Source organism: Pimephales promelas, chromosome 2 (assembly GCF_988280905.1).
Source record: "Pimephales promelas chromosome 2, fPimPro1.hap1.1, whole genome shotgun sequence".
In the NCBI taxonomy this organism is placed as follows: Eukaryota; Metazoa; Chordata; class Actinopteri; order Cypriniformes; family Leuciscidae; genus Pimephales; species Pimephales promelas.
The window spans coordinates 6,344,659-6,362,545 of NC_142770.1; the positions used below are offsets into that span (position 1 = coordinate 6,344,659).

At 36.4% G+C, this 17,887-nt stretch overlaps 2 protein-coding genes across 10 annotated transcripts in view; one reads left to right on the forward strand and one right to left on the reverse strand.

Annotated features, from left to right (window-relative positions):
* LOC120492897 (piggyBac transposable element-derived protein 4) overlaps window positions 1-17,887 on the reverse strand; it is a 95,562-nt gene that overhangs the window by 5,544 nt on the left and 72,131 nt on the right. For 2 of the 8 annotated variants that reach the window (XM_039691211.2, XM_089120660.1), the window contains one exon: window positions 9,884-10,004. Coding sequence is in view for 4 of the 8 variants with exons in the window: in XM_089120660.1 (XP_088976786.1) it covers window positions 9,884-10,004 (121 nt within the window). In the remaining 4 variants the exon portion in view is untranslated. Of the gene's footprint in view, window positions 1-128; window positions 2,710-3,947; window positions 4,121-5,890; window positions 6,068-8,816; window positions 9,420-9,883; window positions 10,005-11,121; window positions 11,330-17,887 lie in introns of those variants that run through there. The other 6 variants (XM_089120658.1, XM_089120659.1, XM_039691207.2 and 3 more) reach the window with 6 other exon arrangements.
* On the forward strand, window positions 11,509-16,915 carry LOC120492915 (SLAM family member 5). 2 transcript variants are annotated; one of them, XM_089121303.1, is made up of 6 exons: window positions 11,509-11,721; window positions 12,123-12,449; window positions 12,614-12,922; window positions 13,069-13,182; window positions 13,319-13,386; window positions 15,407-16,915. In XM_089121303.1, the coding sequence occupies exons 1-6, from the start codon at window positions 11,673-11,675 to the stop codon at window positions 15,455-15,457; spliced, it is 918 nt and encodes a 305-aa protein (XP_088977429.1). In that variant the 5' UTR covers window positions 11,509-11,672; the 3' UTR covers window positions 15,458-16,915. The 2 variants fall into 2 exon arrangements, with proteins under 2 accessions (XP_088977429.1, XP_088977439.1); XM_089121313.1 differs by lacking the exon at window positions 13,319-13,386 and having other exon boundaries at window positions 11,655-11,721; window positions 13,069-13,186; window positions 15,411-16,915.

Here is a 17,887-nt window from a genome sequence, read left to right on the forward strand (position 1 = left end):
AGAACTTATGGTTTGTTTTTTCATTTTTTTTAAGTACATTAAAATATAATTCCAATAACAATTAGCATAATTTACATTAAAAATATGGTACTTTAAGTAAAAAAAATTTCAAAAATACCCCCAAAATAAAAAAAACACCATAAATGGATAGACAAAACTTTATCGAAGACAGTGATAACATTACATTTATAATAAATTAAAATTAGGATCACACCTGAGTCCTCTGTCCACAATTACAGGATTAAGGGCTATAAAGTGAATGCGGTTTGAGGGCTACGTGACCGGTAGCGCTACACGAATGCGCTACGGCGCTCTGAAATCAAACATACGGGACATTTAACATTTAGTTGAACTAGATAAATGCCATTATCTGTACCGTATCCCAACTGTTACTGTTAGAACATCAATTGAGCAATATAACATGCAATTCTATTCAGTATATAAGCAATATTTTGCTTTTTATGTTAATTAATGAATTAATCGATAATTTACATCACTAATTCTGATGTGATGCATCACCAAGAAACACAAAAACAGAAGTTCCTTTTTTTGGTTTTTATTATGCAGAAAAACAACAGATTTTACAACAAATATTTTTTCCTCAAAGGCTCTAGAACTTCAAAAAAAATTGGGTGAAAAAATATAACTATTACTTTTCTTTGACTGTAGTCACCATATGTTCCTTTTTTCTTTTTTTTCTTCTTTTTTTTTGAAAAACACAGAAATAAGAAAATATAAAAGGGAACAAAATCTTTATTTGCTTTTCACCAGTCGTTCTTTTCTCACATGTTGTGCCACATATGAAAGCAGTTGCGCTCCGGCTGGAGGCAGAGCGGCACATCACACTCATTGCATTTCCACGAGGTGTCTTTTCTTGGGAGCCCATCCGCCTTGCATTTCTCACACCTCAGCCTTGCAACAGGAATTGAGATAGGCACAGGTGTATGTCCGGTTCTCCTCTGCACAGGCACGGTGCCGACCGTGACGCCACACAGCTCGGCCACGAGCTGCTCCACGTAGGCCCTGTGGGTGATGAGCTGGTTGGCTGGGGTGTTCCTCAGCTTTTGAAGTTCTCTGTATATTATAAAGCCATTGGTCACAGCAATGTCAATAAAATGAAAAAACATGGTTCGGTACCATCTTCTGGTCGTGTGGTGAGCCGAGTAGTACTGTATCAGCTGGTCTGATAGGTCCACTCCCCCCATGTACATGTTGTAATCAACAATCGGTTTTGGTACTGGTATGTTTATCTCCTCCCAGGATCCATCCCTCTTTTTCTGGTTCCTCTTGACAGTGTCCCCATCATAAGCAACATGGACACTGCTGCACATTGCCACCTCCCTGTTGTCCATCCACCTGGTGAAGAGAAGGTCATCTTCTCTTATCCACCTGAGAGCTCCTCTAGGGGATTTCACAGTCAGTTGGTTTATTTTTGTATTCGGAGCGTCCTTCCTCCCCTCACGTATGGTACCACAGGCTCCAAAATGGAGGGACAGCAAGTGTCTGAAGAGTTTTGGGCTGGTGTAAAAATTATCACAGTAGAGGTGATAACCACTGCCTAAGAAAGATGGCCTCATCAATTCCACCACAGAGTCAAACGGGAGCCCTAGCCCAGAGATCAACCTGCTTTTACCTGTGTATATGTTGAAGTCACAGGTATAGCCATTACTGGCGTCTGCCAGCACAAACAGCTTTATCCCCCATTTGGTAGGTTTCGCTTTCATGTACTGGGTCATCTCAGTTCTTGCCTTGGTGGCCACCATCCTCTCATCGATGGAAACCTGCTTCCTGGGATGGTAGGCAGACTGACAGGCGGTCTTTATCTCAGCCATCAATGGCTTCAAACGAAAGAGTGTGTCATACTCATCTGGCTGAGTGTGCCTCTTTCTGTCATTCACAACATCTTCCTCCGGGTCACTCATATGGATATTCCAAGATATGGCGCGGAACCGATCCCTTGACATGACCGTGTTCGGAAAATTCACAGAAAAAATGTTTTTTCTCTTCCAATAGTCACTTATGGCCGGGAGCTTTAGAACTCCCATGAACAAAACCAAGCCGATGTATTTCAACATCTCTGCAGGGTTGATGGTGGTCCACTTGTACCTTTTCCCATTAGCAATGTTTCTCTCGGCCAGCTTGTTTGTGTTGGCACACAACGTCCTGATTGATTGAGCACTGAAAAAGTGCTTGAAAAGGCAGAGGGGGCTTTGCTCTACAGAGGTGTCCAATTGCACTCCAGGTTGCCGTTTGGGGCAAAACCTATGGGGAACGGGGGCCACATCAGGATCCTTTTCAGTCTTCCATACTTGATCCAGCTGGTTTGGTGTTGCTGGACTTCTGAAAGATGAACGTGATTTGCGTACTGGGGAGCCAAACCGACTCTTTGACTCAGAGGGCCTCCTTCCGCTACGATGCAACTTCAAGGGAGTGGTCGCAGGCGATCTTGGTGACCCCGTGGCAGAGCTGGAGGAGCCGGGTTGAGGAGGAAAAAAGGATCTGCGGGCTGCACGAGGAGACCTAGATCTGTGGGCTGCACGAGGAGACTTAGATTTGTGGGCTGCACGAGGAGACTTAGATTTGTGGGCTGCACGAGGAAACTTAGATTTGTGGGCTGCACGAGGAGTAGAAGCGGTGCTGTGTGAACTAGCGGTCGGGGTCCCCGATTCAGCTGGTGTACTCGGCTGCTCTGTGGTTTCCTGATTTAGACTAAAACACACAGATTTTGTCATTAGTTTAGATTCACACATTTCAAAAGTTGTACTACATTTTTTTATAATGAAATAAAGATTAGCTATTCATCATCATGTGTGCATTTTTTTCATCCAAGTCATAGGACTTCTAACTACAAAAAAATGATTACTTGAGCCTTCATCATAGTGTTATATGCACAGAGTAAATACAATGTCTAAACCAAACCCATGTAGACAAATAGTACAGGCCTTACTGTACGTTCACACCACCGCCGCCGTAAAAAAGTACGGGGAAGCTTGTTGACGTTTTGACGTTGCAGGGAGAATAGAAGTGTCAACATGAAATGTTATAAACAGAAAAAAACAAGCAATACATAAAGAAAACTTTTATAATGACAGCATTTTTATAACCGCTTTGGTCACATTTGGTCGGGAAAAAAATAGTTAGCTTTTATTATTATTATTATTATTTGCGGCCAAATCGGTGTCACCGTGAGCAAATTAATTGCATTCCCGCTTTAAAACGAGCGTTCGTAAATATTTCAAATAAAAGTTGCGCTCATGCGGTCCAAATAAGCAAACAACGTCCTGTCATAAATGATACGAAACCAGTAGGAAACCCAGCAATGGCGATTATTAGCTTCTCTTCCATTAACTCGGAACTAATGTTTTGGTAGGAACGAAAGTTTACATTGTGTATTTCTCCGGAATCAGCCAGCGTGAAGGACGTCTATATTCCGATTGGTTGCTGGCGTTTTGCCGCTGAACCGCGTCACAGCTCATTACCATAAAGTTTAGCTTGTTTCAACTTTCTGATTGAAGCTCGAAAACGCTCAAAACTGCCAAAACGCAACGCTGATGGATTTGACGCTCTTTGCAGCTGAGAAAAGCCAGCTTCTGTTGAAAATGAATGACTTCCGGCCACTTTGGAAGCTCAAGTTGGCGGCGGTGTGAACGTACAGTTAGATAAGGCTTACTGCACCATTATTTCTGAAAAACTAAAATAAAATTTCCATAAAAAACGTTACAATAAAATAGACAAAAAAGCCAAGTAAACAAAATAGCTTATAAATGAAGATGGACTACACACGGACAAAATGTGCACATTATTTTATGGCACACAATATTTTATTACTGCTCCGTTATTTCTGGGATGCGTAAATAAAATAATTTTACTAAGAAAAACGATACAATAGCCAAGGCATATATATTAGACAATATATTAGCAGCAATATTGCATTCATAACTACTTACTCCTCAACTGGATAAATTACGTCCAAGAATTGATCCTCTTCACTCGAATCAAACCAATCTGGATCAGATCCGTTCTCGCTCTCAGATCCGTTCTCGCTCTCATCGCTGTCGTCAAAAAACAGTTCAGCAACTTGCTTGGAGTCGGCAGTGAGTCTTCGTCGCGCCATATTCGTCTTTGAAAATAATCAATTGCCAAGTACAAATAAGCATTTCTCCAAATGTGCGCGTCCAAAGACCATGTATGAAAGATTGCGTCAGCAAACAATTTAGGAATCACACCTGGAATTGTTTCGAAACCCCTCCCCTTTTTTTTTCATTCCTAGGACATCTGACATCATTTTATGTTTTTGGTCAGTGACTGGTTCACACACAGGTCTGTGATTGGTTTACACACACCAACAGCATTTTACATTATTAGATAAAATAAAGTAGGCCTACAATTTCTTTGTTTTGCGTAAAATGCTATAGATTTGCACTAAAATACGGAAGGCTTATCATTCGTATTAATAAATGTGTCAGGGATGCGCACTTTGACGCTCTAGACTGTCAGTCGACTTAATTTTAAGCATTTAAATTGTGTGTATCCATCTTTCAAAAAGGTAGGTTTGTTATTGTTTGTATTATTAAAACCAATATATTCTACATGTTTAAATTTTGCCTGTGAGACTATCAATTTACACAATTTTTATGCATTTTCATTCTCGTATTCTCGTATGTGCAGTACAGTCATAAGAACAACCAAATAATGAAATTATGAAAACATACTAGTTAAAATAACAATCCAAGTGATTCAACTTGTCATTTAGCTGTTTTTATTCACTTATTTTAAGTGTTTTATTGCTGTTAAGAATTATTTTGTACTTCAAAAGAGTCAAGTGTGTTTTGTTTTGCTTGCCTTAATTTGTTGTGTTGGATTTGCCGTATCGTTGTTTGTAGAGTAACCAATTGATAAAACCCCATGGGGCAAGAAACGATTAATAGGCTATTAAAATTTCTATTTCTTTTAAATTATTAAAATTAAATGATGTTCTTTGCCTGACTCTGAACAAGTTTTTTTTTTTCTTTGCAGTTCCCACTGATGCAAATTCAAAGACCTCATCATTAAATGTTACTATGATATGTTGAAATAGTATTCTGTAAATAAAAGGAAATAAAATAGCCTAGGTAAAACAAACAAATGGATGTAGTGAGAAATCTTTGTCTGCTTTGCCCTCCAGCTGTCAATCAGAGTCAGTAAATCAGCGAGAGATCTTGTAGCTGGCGCGACCTTGGGTGACGTGACGCGACGCGCACTCCATTATGAACAAAAAGATGGAATCGATGTATTCAAAGACATGACTTGGCCTTAAAATTATGCTTTTCTTTTTTTTTTTTTATGTATTACATAATTTGATGTATGCATGCATACCCAGGATGCTTATTTTCTGTTAGGTACTATTGTTTGTTTGTTTGTACACCTTGCCTTACTTCCCTGTGTTGGTATTTTTGTATAAGTTCTGCAATAAAAAAATAAAAAATAAAAAAAAGATGGAATCAAGTATAAGATGATCATAAATAGGTAAATAAGAGCAGGATTGCACTGTTGTGTATGCACGAACCGTCAATGATTATAAAACCTCATAATGATCATAAAAGTAAGTGTAAGCGAAATTAAATTGTGTCCGCGCTTAAGATCGCTTCCATGCGTTCACAGTCACATTCGGCAACAATAAAAGCCTATTATCGCAACAAACATCGAAAAACACAAACAAAGAAAACACACACGCCATCCTGATTTTAACACACACTAGTGTGTCCTGCTAAATGTTAATTTCCGTCGACAGATGCCAAAAAAGACGCACATATTGAAAAAATACATAAATCACTCTTTTAAAAGGCTTCTTAGGGGTTATTGTGCAGTTTATAATTATATAAATATACGTGACACCATAAACAGCAATTACCTCGTCAGAAGATTCTTCTTCGTCTGTTTCTATGGCTGTTAGCAAACCAAACTAGCTTATTATGTGCTTTACCGCCACCTATTGAACGGGAGTGTTAATCAGAAGATTTGGCGGAATGTAGGGGAAGAAAATATATAATTAGCAATAACCTTTATACTCGCTCCATCAGACCTGTTTCTTTCAAAAAGTTTAGTTTAATTTTTTCTAGTGCTTCTTAGACCATTTCACAAGATGTAAACAACACTGGTCCAGAAACACTTCCTGTTTCAGTTTGTAACTGTTTTCTTTATTTTACATGTAAAGAAAAAATGTTTGTTTACATTTTTGATTCAGTTTTAAATGTTCTGTTGGTTGTATTTTATCCCAGGTTTTATGTAGTGTTAAAAAACTGAAACAGGAAGTGCTTCTGGACCATGTTGTTTACATCTTGTGAAATGGTCAATCTATCAACACATGTTGGACAGATTGGTTGATTGCAAAGTAAACACATGACCATTAATGTCTTGTTGAGCCCTGTATGAGTGATAATCCTTTCTTCACTTTGATTTTCACTCAGCTCCCTATCCATGCCAATTGCCAATTAGCTTTTGGATACCATACAAACGTCTTCATCAGTAGTAGATTCGATGCGATTCGATTCGATCCGATCCATCATTCGATGACTGATGGATGTCATCACTGCAATGCAACAACGCATGTTATAAAAAAAAGGCTGTGTCCTAATGGACCACTTGCACTGAGCTTCGAGGCGCACTTCCATTTGGAAATATATATAGTATATATAGTATCTCACTTATTTCCGGTTATGTTTACGTTCAATGTACGTCACCTAAAATTAGTGTCCGCAATAAAATTTTAAAACGCTGTGTATGTTATTGATTAAACTCCATCAGCTTGAGATGTTCAGTGAGCATTACAGCATCTCAGACAATATAATAAACTACTGCAAGTTTATATGAGACAGACACCACTAGAGGGTGATATAGACAACATTTAAAATCTGTGCATGTTTGCACACGTGTTTGAGACGCAGAGGGTGTGCAAAACGTGCTGAAACGCTGCATGGGGTACAAATGAACCCTTGGTCTAATGGTACTAGAAACTAATGTAGTGTTCTCAATGCCAAGTTTCCATGGGTGAGAACAAAGCGTCAACTGAGAAGCAACGGAATACAAAACAGTTCAGCTACAGTTCCCACAGTGTATGTTCCTTGTCCACTGTATGCAGTTTATTTTGTAAATCATGATTTGATGGACTCATAAAGTGTTAGACGCACTTTGAACATTAACTTCAAGAAAACTACTGTTATGAAAAACATTAAAAGAAGATGTCAGTCTCTTTGTTGAACAGGAAATAGTGGCCTTCCAGAACCCAAAGTGTCAGAAGATCTCTAGATAGTGTGAACGAGTGGTTATAGAAATGAAATGAAATAATGTACAGCTTACATGTTTATCAGATGCTAATGGGATTCTGTGCTTAAAAATGAATGCTGTGCTGAAATAATCTATATCTATTTAGCCTTACCGTCACAAAAACACCCGCCAGTGGATTCTGTGATATATGTTATGGAAATAAAAAAAACATTCAGATGATCAGTTATCGGGCTGTAAAATCTAAAGAGAGTTGTTTTTCACGCTGAGACGAAAATTACAGGAAGGAGATGTGCAGTTCAGGAAGAGCAGAAAACCACAGTCCCAGCTCACAATCTTTAGGTTTTTGTCTATGAAAGAGCTGATTTTTCCCTGATGCTCATTTAGCTACAGTAAAGATATCTTAAATACTGATATATCCACACTGAATACGTTAACTATTCAGCTGAACTCATCACTCGAGCAGAGAGGGCGGGCAAAGTAACCCGAAATCTGGAAATCTGGGAACTGAAATCAAGAACTAGTGATTTGGATTATCTTTCACTGAAAAACATCAACACTGAAGAAAAATACCTTAATCGACTAGCGTTTCCTAGACAACAACGTAGTGTTGAGACGATTCATGCTACCTATCTAGATTTGCTACTTACCGGTTATGCGCATGTGCAGACTCACAGTTTTTATTTATTTTTTTATTTTTTACAAAAGGTACATTTTCCTGTTTTAATGTATAAGTTCCCTTTAAAAAAAGCTTACTACCATATGAATATTTGTACGGTCAGCCAGCTGAAAAAGAATAACTGAAAGTTTCAGTTACTATGAGGAAAGGTGTACTTTGACAAGTCAAAGATGAATATTTTATGATAATTTTTACTTTTCACACCGTTTTAAAAATAAAAACAGTAGTCTACAGTATACAGTAGCTACTCATAACTTAGAATTGTATTATAATTGTATTTCATACGACTTTAATCGGCATTCTGTGATCAATTCGCGCTACGGTAGCATTTTTCGACAAGGCAGCAAAAATCGACAGAACACCGGCCCACCTCTGGTACATGTGGGATACTATGTTGCTGTCTGTGTTGATTTTGTGAAAAATTTTAATAATAAACACACTAACTTAACACCTTTGACTAGGATCAACTTCAGGATCCATCAAAATCATTGTTTGTTTTAAACGTAGGCTTATATTTAGTATTTAAAATGTTCAATTATTATGGCCACGTATTTTAGTAGGAATATTTGTCAGAAATTGTCGGTCTTTTTCTCTTAAATTTTCATTTTAATTCAGCCAGCATCTTTGTACAAACACCACCTGAGGCTACAGACAGAATTAAAACCATATACCGATTATTCTATAATGGGCCGCTGTGGATTTTTTGCAATGATGAATGACATATAAAAAAATACATAAGGTATGGTTTACTTTAATATCCCTCATTGTTTTCACAGCCAGCAGTAAACCATACAATCATGCCTTCACAAAAATTGTTCTTTGGTTTCACTTTACATAAAGCAGATCTTTTGTGTGACTGTACTGGAATAGCACTCACACCCTCTCTTTGTTCGGCCATATGAAGACGATCTATCGCAGATGTCACCATCGATGACCCATTGTACCCGTTTTAAAACTACAGCGCCTCATTGCTGAGACGCTGAACAAAACATCAGCGCAGTTTCCGCTCGGCTGCCTGAAGGTCTGTAGGTTTGCAAACACATACTTGTGATTAATGAAAGCCTGGATTCAATATCCCAGATCAAACATCTAATGCATCCATCATAAACCTCTAAAGCAGAAGTAATGGATTTGTGGATTTGTAAATTGGTCATGCTGCCATTGGTCACATGCTTTTTTCGAGGGTGTTTACAGGATGTGGCTTGTTCCAGTTAGTCTATCATAAGTCAAATCCACCAATATAAAACACACAAATCAAAAGTTTATCTTTTCAAATCTGAACTTTAGGAATAAGGCATATGGCATTGGCTCACATTCAAGACTCATTTTCAAGATAAAAACATCAATGTAAAAAGCTTTTTAAATGTTTATTTAAAGGAAAAAAATAAAGTTATTCATGTGCTCACCAGTATAAATCATAAAGTATTAGTTTAGATAAAGCAAAACACTTCAAAATAAGGTTTCTTTCATTTGTTTTAAAATAAAATATAATAATCTACAAATCAATAAAAAAAAAATTAATATACGTTACTGTAAAAAAAAATTGTTAATGACAAAAGACAATTCAGGTTTCTGATTCATTTCTGTCACAAATTGAGCCTTTTATTGCATGTTATAGTTAATAAATTGATTTTATAGGTTTAGGAGAAAGTTTTTAAAGTGATATACAGTGTGTTTTCATGATTTGACCACTTTAATATTCATAACTCATATAAATACAGGCTTTTGTGTTGCAGAAAATGGTTTAAATCAATAAATATAAAAGAAAAATGGTCTTCTAAAGGATTGAATGGATGTATATTCTCTCAGTGTTAGTCTTTTATAGTGAATTATTACAACAAAATGCTTCTTATTTTGGTACGTATTTCTATTTTGCAGTCTTGCACAAGCGTTTGTTTAATGCACAGTCCGAATGCGAGAAGCTTCATGCACTTGACACATTACCTGCTCCGCTCAGAACGAGATGTGTGTGGTCTTTGGTGAGATGTACGGGTGTCTATTATTGGAGATATGAGCGGAAAGTGCTGGAAACACTGTGTGTGGGTGAGAGGCTGCAGGCGAAGTCCTGCAACATAAAAGAATAAATGTGTTGCATTACGTTAAAACAACATAATTCATCATATGTAGGCCTATACATTAACACAGAACAAGCTGTTCAGATTCACTTTTACCAACAAACACAAAAAAATGAATGGCTATATTGAACAGAACAAACGTTTTCACGTTACGAAAAATGCAAAGAACTGAGCTGAGAATTAAAAGAAGAGGAAAAAGCTAGAAGTGAGAAAATATAACTGAAGGAAACTCTTGCACAAACTTGAAAGTCATGTAAGTCATGAAAGGCTGCATTGAGGATGATGGCTGACCTTGACCTTATGCTTCCTTCAGTGAGAACAATAAGTCTACTGAGATTAGACTGAATACAATGAACAAACTCTGAATATTTGTATTATATTTCCTACAATACAACAAGCATGTGTGCGGATGCTTTTGTAAATCAGAATTTGCTGACAAAGAACATTATGGATGGTTTTCAAAAGAACATCCTTTTTAATATGTCATTTGAATATCCAATAATAATGCTACACACAGGAAGAGAGGTCAGCATTATTCCCACATGCACAAACATTCACCACACACACTTATTTTCAACTTAACTAGATTGCTGTACAGGAAATGGTGGCCAACCAAAACCCAAAGTGTCAGAAAATCTCTTGAATCTCTAGTGTGAACTAGTGTCTAAGTGAAATGACATCAACTATTCAATGAAGTTTACGCAGCCTAACTTTTGTACACTGATTTGACATCTCATATTGTATTTAAAAGCAGGATGTGCTAAGCTGTTAAACACCATATTCGTTGTCATAATGCCAACATGTCATTGTCTTTTCAGATTAAAAAAAAACACCTGTAAACCGACTCTGTGATTTACTAGTTGTGTTATATGGAAATAATAAAAACTATTTTTTTGATTAGAGACAAATGTAAGCAGGAAAATGTTTACAGTCAGCTGTTAGTTATAGAGCTGTTGATGTAGGCTACTCTGAAATTATTATTTTTTTTAGAAAATGACAGGAAGAAGTTGAAAAGCTATAGAAGAGAAACAAACCACAAGTAGAGCAAAGTAACATAATCATGCAAAAAATCTGCACTATAACACTCTCATAACAGTCCCAACTCACAGTCTCCATCCTGTTTGTGTCGACTGTCGATGAGCGCCCATTTTCCTCTGTAAAGACGCCTAGAGTCTAGAACTGAAATGAAGATTTGGGAGACCCTGAAGGGGCGGGCCTGATAATCCTGAAGTCTGAAACCGAAATCAGCGTTTTGGGTTCTGTATTTCGTTTTATCTATTTAATTTTCCGCAAAACATTTTTAAATCGTTAAACGTTGAATGTTAAAGGGGCGGATGAGTCACGAATATGCATCTGTTCCAGCTGCCCATCCTCAATTTAACGCATTTGTGTAGCCCGCCTTGGCGCCTTCAGAAAGAAAACTAAACTTCAACTAAGCTAAAACGATAATGAATTCAGATTTTAGTAGTAGGCCTAGGGTATTCGAAATGGTATTTTAGACGTTGGATTACTTGAAGTTAGCTATTCGACTTTTACAGATTTGAGAAAAGCGGATAGGAATGCGCATTGTTGGACCAACGAGCTCTTAATCACGAGGAGTTTTTTGTTGTTGTTGTTGTTGTTGTTGGGGTGAATCGGATATGTAGGGAATTTGAAATATGATTCAAAAATCATTTTTCTTCTGTCTGTGGATTTGGTTCTGCCGTGGTAAGTGTTTTAATTTTTATTAAATGTGTTTTCACTCCCCATTCACAAAATGAATGCATTTTCAATAGTAACGGTGGAGGAGGAATTGCGAAAGTGGAAACTTTCCAACAAAAAGTCTTAAGGGAGAAAAAAGGCATGCTCGTGTCAACATGTTTGAGTTCAGCCTTGCCCAAAACCATCTGGAAAACAGCCTCTGTGGAAGAGTAAACAACTGACTGTAGTTCAGTTCCAGAAGAAACGTTGTTAAAATTATAAACAAACGTATAATTTTTATAATGTTATATTATTTTGGGTGTGTGTTTGAGTTAGTGAAGTGTCTAAGCCGTAGGTTTTTGCCATGTAAGTTTCTCTGCAAAAAAAAAAGTTATAAATAAAAAAATCATTATATATTTGTGTTTCAGGTGTGTTTGGCGCTGGTACAGATGAAGTGAAGTCAGTGTCAGTGACGGAGGGAGATTCTGTCTCTCTAAACACTGATGTTCAAGTACAAAGAGATCAGATACTGTGGGCTTATATACATGACCGTTCAGAGATTCGTATCGCTGAAATCTATAAGCAGATTATTGATATGTTTGACAGTAATGTGACATTTGGAGACAGACTCCAGATGGACAGTCAAACTGGATCTCTGACCATCAGAAACATCAGAACCACAGACTCTGGACTTTATAAACTGGGGATCTTCAGCAAAAATATAACATACAAAAGTTTCAGTGTTACTGTCTATGGTGAGTAAAATTAAGTTTTGATCAAGCAGTCTAGATAGTGGGCTGGTGTAGGGGGATTGAGGGATGGAGATATACAGATGTTTATGTTTTGTGATTGCCTAGGATCAGGATGATTATTAAATGAACATTCTGCTCCTGACCTGAACCATTTACATGTTTTCCAGCTCCTCTACAGACTCCTGTCATCACCAGAGACTCTTCAGACTCTTCATCATCATCATCATCTGAACGTTCATCAGTGTCCAGATGTTCACTGGTGTGTTCAGCTGTGAATGTGAGTGATGTGACTCTCTCCTGGTACGCAGGAATCAGTGTATTGTCCAGCATCAGTGTGTCTGATCTCAGCATCAGTCTCTCTCTACCTCTGGATGTGGAATATCAGGATAACAACACCTACAGGTGTGTGATCAACAATCCTGTCAGAAACCAGACCACACATCTGGACATCACGCAACTCTGTCACACGAGTGCAGGTACAGCAGTGCTGATATTATTGATATTTTAATTGGTGATTTTAGATTTACTTTCACAGATTTCCAACAGAGACGTATTAACTGAGATGCAAACATTACAGAACTCGTTCATAATTATTTATTTTTTTTCTGTTTGTTCATTACAGAACGCGTTCAGTCGTCACAACGGGTGGGAATATTGATTAGTTTGTTTCTGGCTTTAGTAGTTGTGGCGGCAGTAATGTGTCTTAGAAGGAAGAGTAAATCAGCAACACAAGCAGGCAAGTATTACTTTTTTTCAAAGAAATTAATATCCAGGGTTCATTCACTGAAATGTGCCACAATATCTGTTTTTAAAACACAATTTCAGACTTATTGTGTAGTTTGAAAATATGAATATTAATATCATTTAAACAGTCCGGTCTTGTGCGGAAGAGGTACTTTATGCCGAAACAACATTTCGTGCACGCAGTGTTCACAGTACGGTAAGACACTGTTTGACTAAAACCTCAGCTTTCATCACAGGCGCTAAGAAAAAAGCTGTTTGTGCTTATGTGTCAGAGCTGTTGCTGTGTCAACCTCTGCTAATGTTAGCCTTCGTACCTTATCCGCGCAAAATGTGGCCTAAGACAAGTTATCTGTTTTATTCTGTGCTCAATTTTTGAAGTGCTCAAAGTGCTCAATTTTGCTTAATGTCTGTTTTTGCTTGCACTTTTCATGCTAAGGTTTCAAATTTACACAGTAGCGTCCTCAAGTCACAGGACCATATCAGACAAACTTGCGATTCAACACACTATCATGTGCTCTCATCTCTCAGGCTCACTATGCTTTAGGGAGGATGGAGGTTTTCAGTTTACACTAAACCAAGATTAAAGCATTAGGAGCCGCCAGTTGACATTTTTGCAGCTCAACCAGTCATTAACATTGAACAACGAAAAAATATATAAAGTTAATTAGACAAAAAATCCCAAAAGCAAGACAGAAGGCATCCCGTTATGGCAGAACATATTAGTAAGTCTGTTTGACAATCTAGGAAAATATCATGTTTTGCCGCTATCATGTCCTGTGCTTGTAATTGTTTTGTTTTTTTTGGTTTGTTTAGTTTTTTTTTTAATTCAGCAACGGCTGAATCCTTGAGGCAAATTTGAATTTTTATATTTTTTATTACAGTGGATGAGAGATCTTAATAAAAAATAAAATAAAATAATACAACTTAATAAAAAACTGAAGAAAACAAAACATTTAGAACTCAAATGCAAATTAGGAAAAGATCGGTTTTGCAACACATGTGCTGCAAATACTCACACAATGCAACCAAGGACAGAAACACGCTGGAAATAGCTACTCATAATGCAACCGAATACAAAAGCGCATTTTTCAACGTCCTTCTGGGTCCCACTTTATATTAAGTGGCGTTAAGTACTATGTACTTACATTTAAAAATAAGTACAATGTACTTATTGTGCTCATGTTGTGTTGTAAATCACTTTTGGTGCTATTGAGGTGGGATACGGGTAAGGTTAGGGACAGGTGTGGTGGTATGGGTCGGTTTAAGGGTAGGTTTAAGTGTAAGGGATGGGTCAGCTGTGTAATTACAGATGTAATTACATAAATTAATTACGGCTGTAACTACATGCTGGTATTTTTTAAATATAAGTACAATGTAAAAACATGTACGTACACAATAAGTCCATTGTATCAAATTATTAATTTCAATGTAAGTACATGGTACTTAAAGCCACTTAATATAAAGTGGGACCCTTTTGTTTCAGTTGGCGCACGTTGAGCTCTCTCGGCCACCTTATTTTATATTGAAGGATTAAAAGAACATTAACTGACTGTTGTTGTATATATATATATATGAAGAGTTATTAATTGTCATTTAAGTGAATTTACTGAACTTAAATATACAAGCTTGATACAAATGATCATTCTAGAAGAAAATTTCAAATGGCACTTAGAGGCTTTTGCATCTAAACTATTAGTTTATATATATATATATATATATATACACACACACACACACACACACACATATATATATATATATATACACACACATATATATATATATATATATATACACAGTATATATGTATATATATATATATATATATATGAAGAGTTCAGATGCAAAAGCCTCTAAGTGCCATTTGAAATTTTCTTCTAGAATGATCATTTTTATCAAGCTTGTATATTTAAGTTCAGTGATTTCACTTAAATGACAATGATAATTACCTATTAATTGTTATTTAAGTGAAATTACTGAACTTAAATATACAAGTTTGATAAAAATCATCATTAAAGAAGAAAATTTCAAATGGCATTTAGAGGCTTTTGCATCTGAACTCTTCATATATATACATATATTTATCAGATCTATAAACTTATAATTAAAAACTTAATCAATTATAAAAAGTGTATGTGTGATATACAGTATATACACACACAAACAAAGTTTTTTTGTTTTTCACATTTTAATTCCTATGTTTTGTTTTCTTTCAGAAAGCTAATGGAGAAGACCACGTCATATACTCGGGTGTTAATGTAACGTGACATATTCGGTGTATGCCCATGTTAAGTATTTTATTCAAGTACTTTACTTCAAACATTTCTCTCAGTATTTTCTGCGACCAATATTACACTGCCATGTAATTATCAAGTAACTCAATTTTTAGAGAAAGTGAAGGGTAGACTTGCAGAGAGTTATGAAATCCCGAGCCTCCGTTTCATCAGGATTTGATCAGTATTCCCGCATCAGGATTTTCTCTCGCTTGCTCTAACATTCCATGTAATAGACTTTCAGTGACTATTAATATTCTTTATTCATTGATACATTTTACTCTAGAATACTTGATTCTGATTGGTCCATTGCCATTGAAATATTTGTGAATAATCACAGCTCAGTGTTGAATCGTACAATGACCTGCCATCCTGCTCTAACTTGTTCTGCGGTTAGATGTTTACCTGTTAGACATGTTCATACAAGCTCAACTCTATTACGGGAATCTTTCCTCCCTTATTTGACCTTTTAACTGTGAGTTGTATAGACCATTTCACAAGATGTAAACAACACTGGTCCAGAAACACTTCCTGTTTCAGTTTGTAACCGTTTTCTTTATTTCACATGTAAAGAAAACATCTTGAAGGTGTTTGTTTAACTTTTTGATTCAGTTTTAAATGTTCTGTTGGTTGTATTTTATCCCAGCTTTTATGTAGTGTTAAAAAACTGAAACAGGAAGTGCTTCTGGACCAGTGTTGTTTACATCTTGTGAAATGGTCTATACTTATTAACATGCATAACAAACTCTGCATTTTTTATAGAGTTTTTATATGTTTTTGTACGGAATTTTGCCCAATTTTTGATATACATTTGTATATTTTAATGTTAGATTTTTGGACCAAAAGTTTCATTATCATGCATTCACTGTGCCTTAAGACCATAATTTCTAAGCATGTTGGTATTTCTATTTCTTTATCTACACAACCTTGCCAATGTGTTTTAATCTGTCACCACTGCCAAGACCACATTTGGTCTCTGCTCTTCTGAATCTGTTCCAGCTGAGAAACTGCCATTGATATGAAGAATGATGATGCTAACAGATAGCTTGTGTCTTTGTTCATTTTATGGAAACCTTTTCTTATTTCTCTACGGTTATGTTTAGTTGTTCAGCTTGTCAGACTAGACATGTTTGTGTAAGCTGAGCTCGATGCAGGAGTCTTTACATCCTTGCAATGAGCCCAGCAGAAAAATCAAATTGTATGCCACATTTTTTAAAAGTAAAACCTCAACAAGAACAAGTGTACTTAATCCCAATGTTTTGTGTTATATGTTCCATACTGACCTTGACATGCTAATGTTAATTCAATTTAAGTCACAGGTACAGTAGTAATATATGTCACCCATAACAAAACACTTTGGTATTTTTCCAATATTTAGTGTTATCTAAAATTGCGCTAAACACTTGCAATGTTTTTTAAGTATTGTGCCAATAAAAGCCTTTTTTAAACCCAGTATTTACAAAGAATCTTTTTCTTTTTACTGACTTCTGCCCAGACAGGCAAAGTTTGACATGTTCTAAAACTATGAAGATGTTATGGAGTGATATTCATTAATTATTGATTAATACATAACTGAAAAGTGTGTGTAAACTCTGTAAATTGTATAATGAAGTGAGTTAATATCAATGACACTAGAGGGTAGGGATGGGGAAATGAAGCTTCATGAAGCAATGAGGCTTTCCCCTGACTGTTCCGGGAAAAGATTCAAATATTCGAGAGTGTCGAGAACAGCGCCATCTGGTGCTTATTTAAAATAAAGCAGCCAGAAGCTCTGGCAGATGAAGCAACCACAACACACTACAGAGTTTCAATGTTATGTATACAAATAAAAACCTTACATGTTTGTGTTTGATTTGTTCATTTAATAAATTCATTTTCCCATTAAAGTGTGACAATAAAATATACTAAGCTTATATGATTCAATAAGATTTAATGTATGCCTACTCTATCTCTCAATCTACACACACACACTCACACACACATAATGAATAAGAACATTGTCTGATAGGATCATCTGTTTTTAAATGTATGACACTTGGCAGCGACAGTGCTTATGTAACTGTAGGAATGACAGAAAGGTGATCAAGTTTTTAATTATTTTTATTTACAGATAAAAGCTGTTTCACAGTGTTGGGGCTGAGTCTATTTCTCCTCTTACACAGTAATTCACCAGCCTTAGAGAACACTCATTCGGCTTTCTGGGGCTGTGCAGTCTCATGTAAAGTTCTGAAATGCCTTAGCATGGATGATGTGTTGTTTCCATAAACAAGCTCTTTGTCACACACCAAGCATCTCACCTTCTAAAAAATGTTATTTAAAAAGGGCCACGAAATCGACCCATTTGCGGAGTTCGATTCGTGGTGAAGGTCTCACGCGTGTTCCGTCTTTTCCATGGCAAAGTGAATTTTAATTAAATGCAACACA

What these genes read in the sequence shown, in the direction of transcription:
- LOC120492915 (XM_089121303.1), top strand. Translation starts at nt 11,673, where the DNA reads ATGATTCAAAAATCATTTTTCTTCTGTCTGTGGATTTGGTTCTGCCGT. An exon ending in TTTCAGTGTTACTGTCTATG is followed by an intron (nt 12,450 to 12,613) that starts GTGAGTAAAATT and finishes CATGTTTTCCAG; the next exon opens with CTCCTCTACAGACTCCTGTC. An exon ending in TAAATCAGCAACACAAGCAG is followed by an intron (nt 13,183 to 13,318) that starts GCAAGTATTACT and finishes TCATTTAAACAG; the next exon opens with TCCGGTCTTGTGCGGAAGAG.